Below are 6,280 nucleotides of genomic sequence, written 5' to 3' on the forward strand. Positions count from 1 at the left end.
CTCAGGAACAATGCACACACTGACATCCCTGTGGTGGCAATTTAGGAACGAGGCACGATGGGTTTGATGCTTCATTTACTAGACTGCTGTGCGGTGAGGAAAACCGTTCTCCAGAAATGAGAGCAAGAAAAGAGCAGTAGCAAAGGGACACCCGGCCTCGCCCTGCTGCGGGGACATCCTGGCTTCAGCTGTAATGGCAAGTCCTGCCCCTGCTGGCTGCAGCCCTTGGGGGCACGGCCTCTGGCCTCCGAGGGCTGCAGATTCGGCTTTCAGGCTCCATCAAAGCATCTCGCTGGGATCACAAGGCCCAGGGAATCCCGACAAGGCTCGGCTCCCCTCCCCTTTCCGAGGCTGAGTGTGTTCAAGTCCCCAGATGGCACTTCTTGCTTTCCCCAGCTCACCGCTCCCAGTCAGGAGGGAGAATGGTGGCCGCTTTTGAATTTCCTGACTGTGGTGGTTCGATAGTCACAAATATGGCTTAAATCCCAGCCTGTGGGGGGCACAGAAATGGAACAGAAAGGGAACTGGCTTCCCGGAGCGACTTTCCTCCCCTCCCTCCTTCTCAGCAGCTGCTGGGAGCCCTGTGGCTGAGCGTGTACATCCTGTGCAGGAAGATCACCTTGTCTGCCACCCTTGGGTTTTGTGTTTTTTCTCCCCTGTTTCTTCTTTTTCTGCAGGAGTGGGTGAAGGGAGGTAGGGCGTGGAGTGTAGTGCGGTGATCTGAGTCAATTCTGAAGCGGGGAGAGGGCACCTCCCAGCTGCTTGGGAAGGCATCTGGGCCCCGGGCCAAGGCTCTGCTGGGCTCCCTGTGCGCTGGCCTTGGTCAGCAGGTAAGTGGGCCAGAGGTGAGTCTTCTCGGGGCGCGAGGAAGGCACTGGGCTCCGAGAGAAAGGCTCAGATTGTAACTGCTCCTCACCGCTTTCTGCTCTGCAATCAATGGGTCCAGCATCCCAGCAGATCCCAGCTCGGCAGCGGGACCCCTGCCATGTCTCGTCTGAGCAGAAGCACAGCTCGGGACAGAAGGTACGAAGGCCAGGGTCACCTTCAGGTCACTGAGTGAAACCCATTGACGGGACCACCGAGTTGCCTTCACTGGGCCAGACCTGGGGGTAACCCTTTGGAAGCACTTTCCATAACTCTCCCCTATGATTGCACTAACTGACAATCCCTTAACAGGGGCACACCTTGCACTTTACAATCACCACTCTGTGAGTCTCAAAAGGCAAACACACTTGTGAGAGGGAAATGCATTAGTAACTTCATGTTAAGGCATAAATGACCAGTATTGGGTCATCTCCTATGAGCAGAAGGGATGGGGTAGGAGGAATGGGGTGCTTTGTGCCTGTTGGGGAGGTCCCGTGGGGTGGGAATGACAGGCACAGAGAGGGGCCTCCCCTCCTCCCCCTTCCCTTCCTCCTCCTTCCCCTCCTCCTCTTTCCCCTCCTCCTCCTTCCTCCCTCCCTCCTTCTCCCTCTCTTCCTTCTCCCTCTCCTCCTCCTTCCCCTCCTCTTCTTTCCCCTCCCCCTTTCCCCTCCTCCTTCTTCTCCTTCCCCTCCTCCTCCTTCTCCTCCTCCTTCTTCTCCTTCCCATCCTTCTCCTTCCCCTCCTCCTTCTTCTCCCTCTCCTTCTCCTTCCCCTCCTCCTCCTTCTCTTCCTTCCCCTCCCCCTTTCCCCTCCTCCTTCCCCTCCTCTTCTTTCTCTCTCTCCTTCTCCTTCTCCTTTAGCAATTTATTTTTTATTTTTTTTTCAACATTTATTTATTTTTGGGACAGAGAGAGACAGAGCATGAACGGGGGAGGGGCAGAGAGAGAGGGAGACACAGAATCGGAAACAGGCTCCAGGCTCCGAGCCATCAGCCCAGAGCCTGACGCGGGGCTCGAACTCACGGACCGTGAGATCGTGACCTGGCTGAAGTCGGACGCTTAACGGACTGCGCCACCCAGGCGCCCCTCCTTTAGCAATTTTTAACTGCATACCTTATCTTTCCAACCAGACCGTAAGGCTCAAGTAATAAAAACTTGATTCTTTTGCATCTTCTGAATATAACCAGTAGCTGGCACAGCACTTGGGAATTACTTGATAAAATCAAAAATATGTTTGAACTCGTCTTTTAGGGAGACTGATCATACATCTCTCAATGGGATCATCTATCTATCATGTTGAGCTCCGGCCAGCTAGCCTTCTGAGGTTCGAAGGGCTTTTCAGTGCTCCTCTTTCTCTCTTTCAGCCTGACTTCTATTTTCCGTTAGAACCGAGGCCCCTTCTCCCATCTGTAGGGACTAGACAAAATCTTCTATGCCTAGGTTAAAATAAGCCACAACCTACAGCAGGCTCCCCACCAGCCAGCCCCAAGTTGATCAAGGAGGGGACAGCTGTGTCCTGATGCAAGTGAGATTTGGGGGCTCACGGAGCTGGTGCCCCTCGAGTCAGCATCTGACTGTAGACTCGCAGCATTCTCCAACTGGGTCTGTGATCCTCGTTCTATGAGCTACTGTGGTCCTGGGGCAAACTACACGCCCCCTGCAACCTCAGCGCTTACGTGTGCACCACTGCACCACGGGGACAGCCCCTCAGGCCCCACCTGCTAGGCAGGGAGCTTTGGGTAGACCTGCCCCAGCTCTTCCCCTTACCATCATGGTATAGAAATTAAAAGTTAAAGGATGATCAGAACGCAGATAATAAAAATGGAGGTGTGCATATCAAAGGCAAGGCTAAGTTAGCAGATTGGGGGAAATGGATTGGAAAAAGGAAGTCATAAACTTTTTTTTTTAACATTTACTCATTTTTTTCTTTTTTTCTTTTTTTTTAACGTTTATTTATTTTTGAGACAGAGAGAGACAGAGCATGAACGGGGAGGGTCAGAGAGAGGGAGACACAGAATCCGAAACAGGCTCCAGGCTCTGAGCCATCAGCACAGAGCCTGGAACGGGGCTTGAACTCACGAACCGCAAGATCATGACTTGAGCCGAAGTCGGCCGCTTAACCGACTGAGCCACCCAGGCGCCCCAAACATTTACTCATTTTTGAGAGACGGAGAGACAACATGGGTGGAGGAGGGGCAGAGAGAGAGACACACACACACAGAATCGGAAGCAGGCTTCAGGCTCTGGGCTGTCAGCACAGAGCCTGACGCGGGGCTTAAACCCACGGACACGAGATCATGACCTGAGCTGAAGTTGGATGCTTAATTGACTGAGCCATCCAGGCGCCCCAATCATAAACATTTTTGACAGACAATCCAATAGAAAAAGGGACAAAATATTCATACAGGCACCTCATAAAGAAGGTATAAACACAGCCAGTAAACATGTGACTACGTTAGTAGTCATTAGGGAAATGCTAATTAAAACCACAAGAAGATACCCCTAGAGACCCATCAGAACGGTTCACTTGACAGACTGCTAGCACCAAGTGTTGGTGAGAACGAGGGGCTGCAGGAACCCCCACACATTTTGGGGAGCATGAAGAGCAGCTACTTTGACAAACTATTTGCCAGACCATACCAAAACCATACCAAAACCAAGCATGCACAGAACCGGGGACTCACCAGCTATATACTCCTGGCTGGTGCAGAGAGGGACAGAGAGAGAGAGAGAGGAAGACACAGAATTCAAAGCAGGCTCCAGGCTCTGAGCTGTCATTACAGAGCCCGACACGGGGCTCGAACTTGTGAACCATGAGATCATGACCTGAGCTGAAGTCAGACACTTTACCGACGGAGCCACTCAGGCCCCCTGAGCAGTCTGCAAAGTGAAAACGATTTGGATGTTCCTCAACAGTAGGATGGACAAATTGATGGTGATGCATTCATACAAGGGAATATCTTACAGCAGTGAGAACAAAAGAGCTTCAACCACACCCAACAATATGGGTAAAACCCACAAATGTTGACTCAAAAAGGCTACCTGTGTGAAAATACACATATACATTGTGATTTCATTGGTGGGAGCTATGTCCCTTTCTCTTGCTTCTGCGTGGGCTTGTGAGTCACTTGTAGCCAACTGGAGGTGGTGGGGGTGATGACGTCATTCTTCTGTGGCCAGGTCAGAAAAGGTGCTGTAAAATACAGCATATTAATAGAAAAATTGAGGTTCAGGAAGGCCAACGGATCAGAAGACGACTGCCATCGGGAAAGACAGTTTGTCACTCACCGATCCCGAGAAGAGGGGACAGGCCACATCACAGGGGTCACAGGGGAAGCACCAGCGTCAGCTGGGAGACAGAGAGAGGCAGATAGGTGGGCAAGAACTGCTGGTGTGATTTCTGCAGGACGAAACCCACGTGAGGCGGGGTAAAGCAGACTTGGACTGGCTAGTTTGGATCATTTCAGGGGGCTCCGGGACACAGGGGCTGCCCTGGTCGTCTGGCATCTGGCCCTGCGGGGGACTAGGGCAGGTGGAGAGTGGCCCAGACAGTCTGATAAAGGAGGTGGTTGGGGTGTGACTGAGGACTGGTTGGTTTACCCTCGAAAAGCACACTCGAGGAATTGGCTGACCCAGGAAGAGACAGTCCCTTGAGGGTCAGCGAGGCCCCAAGACGTGAAAGCATCAAAAGTCAGAAAATAACAGAGGTGGTTAATGCACGGAGCGTCCACGTCGCTTCCGGGGCACTTTTCAAGCCTAAGGCGGCCGTGAAAGAAATGAAGTTCCCTTCAGGCTGCTATGCTGAGGAAGCCCAGTCTCGTGAGGAGTCCACGTGAGGGAGCTTTAGTTGACGGCCCTAGCTGAGGTTCCAGCCAGAAGCCAGCACCAACTGCTGTTCATCTGAGGGAAGTCAGGTCCCAGGCTCTGCCATCGAGTGAGCCCCCGTTGGGACTTCCCAGCTGAGGCTCCCAACACAGAGGAGCGGAGAAAAGCCATTCTTACTCCGTCCTGTTCAAATCCTGACTGTGAACATAATGAAGTGTGTTTCAAGCTGCTAAATTTTGGGGGGTAACATGTTACACAGCAATAGCTGCACAGAGCCCGACGTGGGTCTGGAACCCACGAACCACAAGGTCATGACCTGAGCCGAAGTTGGACCCTTAATGACTGAGCCAGCCAGGAGCCCCCAAAAAGTTTACCTAAAAAGACACAGGTTTTTCATTTGCGTGTTGTTTCAGCAAATTTATTACTACTACAGAGGCATAGCCCCACAGATGCCATATTACGTTTTCTTTTTTTGTTTTTTTTGTCTCCCCAAGGACCTCAGTGACATGACCGCCAGCATGGCCGACCCAAGCCGCCTCCTCCACAATGCCAGCCCCTGCCTTCCTCACTCCCCACCCAGGCAGTCAGTGTGACCCTCTCTCCGTTCTACACAGCCCTCTTGGTCTTCAGTGCTCTGGGAAACATCCTTGCCCTACGCCTTGCCCGTCAAAAGGGCAAGAAGATCAACTCAACGGGCGTCTACTTGGTCCAGCTGGCAGTGTCTGACCTCCTGTTCACGCTGGCCCTGCCTGGAAGGATCACTTACTACCCGCTGGACTTCAGCTGGCCTTTTGGAGAAGGGCTCTGCAGGCTGACGGCGCTCATCCTCTACGTGAACACCTACGGGGGGGGGGTCTACCTCATGACGTGCGTGAGCGTGGACCCTTACCTGGCTGTGGTCTGCACCCACCGGGGCCCCCAGCTCCGCGACGCTGGCCGAGCGCGGCTCGTCGATGTGGCTCTCTGGGCCTTGGTGTCGCTGCAGACGGCACCCCTGCTCTTCATCCCTGTGACCAAGCCCGTGGCAGGCAGGCCGGCCTGCATGGAGTAGGACAGTGTTGAGGGAATCGTCAGGCTGCCCCTCGTGGTCCTGGTGGCCTGTGCCATAAGCTTCTGTGGGCCAGCGGGGATCATACTGTTCTGTTACATGAAGATCGCCTGGAAGCTGTGCAGGACAGCCCGGGAAAACCCTCTGAGGAGCCAGAAAGGCTGCCACCGGAGGGCCCACCCGCTCACCCTGGTGGTGCTGGTGGCCGTGCTCGTGTGTTTCAGCCCCTGCCACCTCACCATCATCCGGTTCATGCTGAGAGAGATGCTCCATCCGCCATCTTGCCCGGGGACTGTCCCTTCAGCTCACCATGCCCCTCATGAACATGAACGGTGGCACTGACCCCATCATTTACTTCTTTGCTTCCACACGGTACAGGAAATGGCTCCTCAGCTTCTTAAAACTCAGAGCGTCAGCGTCTTCCTCCTCCCCCACCCAGGGAAAAGCTTCCTCAGAAACACGGAGTATCAACCAGGCTGGGGGCTCAGTGCCCTTAGAAGAGAATACGGTCTAATGACTCACCGGCTTTGAGACTGTATCTAGG

General features: G+C 53.5%; 1 protein-coding gene across 1 annotated transcript; it reads left to right on the top strand.

Annotated features, from left to right (window-relative positions):
* Window positions 1–3,947: 3,947 nt before the first annotated feature.
* Window positions 3,948–6,274, top strand: LOC121037764 (G-protein coupled receptor 183-like). Its single transcript, XM_040487165.1, is given in 3 exon segments — window positions 3,948–5,267; window positions 5,270–5,697; window positions 6,041–6,274. Coding segments are annotated over 3 exon segments (879 nt in total). The 5' UTR covers window positions 3,948–5,026; the 3' UTR covers window positions 6,251–6,274.
* The last annotated feature ends 6 nt before the right edge of the window (window positions 6,275–6,280 follow it).

Source organism: Herpailurus yagouaroundi, unplaced genomic scaffold (genome assembly GCF_014898765.1).
Source record: "Herpailurus yagouaroundi ecotype Mexico unplaced genomic scaffold, PumYag 164, whole genome shotgun sequence".
Classification (NCBI taxonomy): Eukaryota; Metazoa; Chordata; class Mammalia; order Carnivora; family Felidae; genus Herpailurus; species Herpailurus yagouaroundi.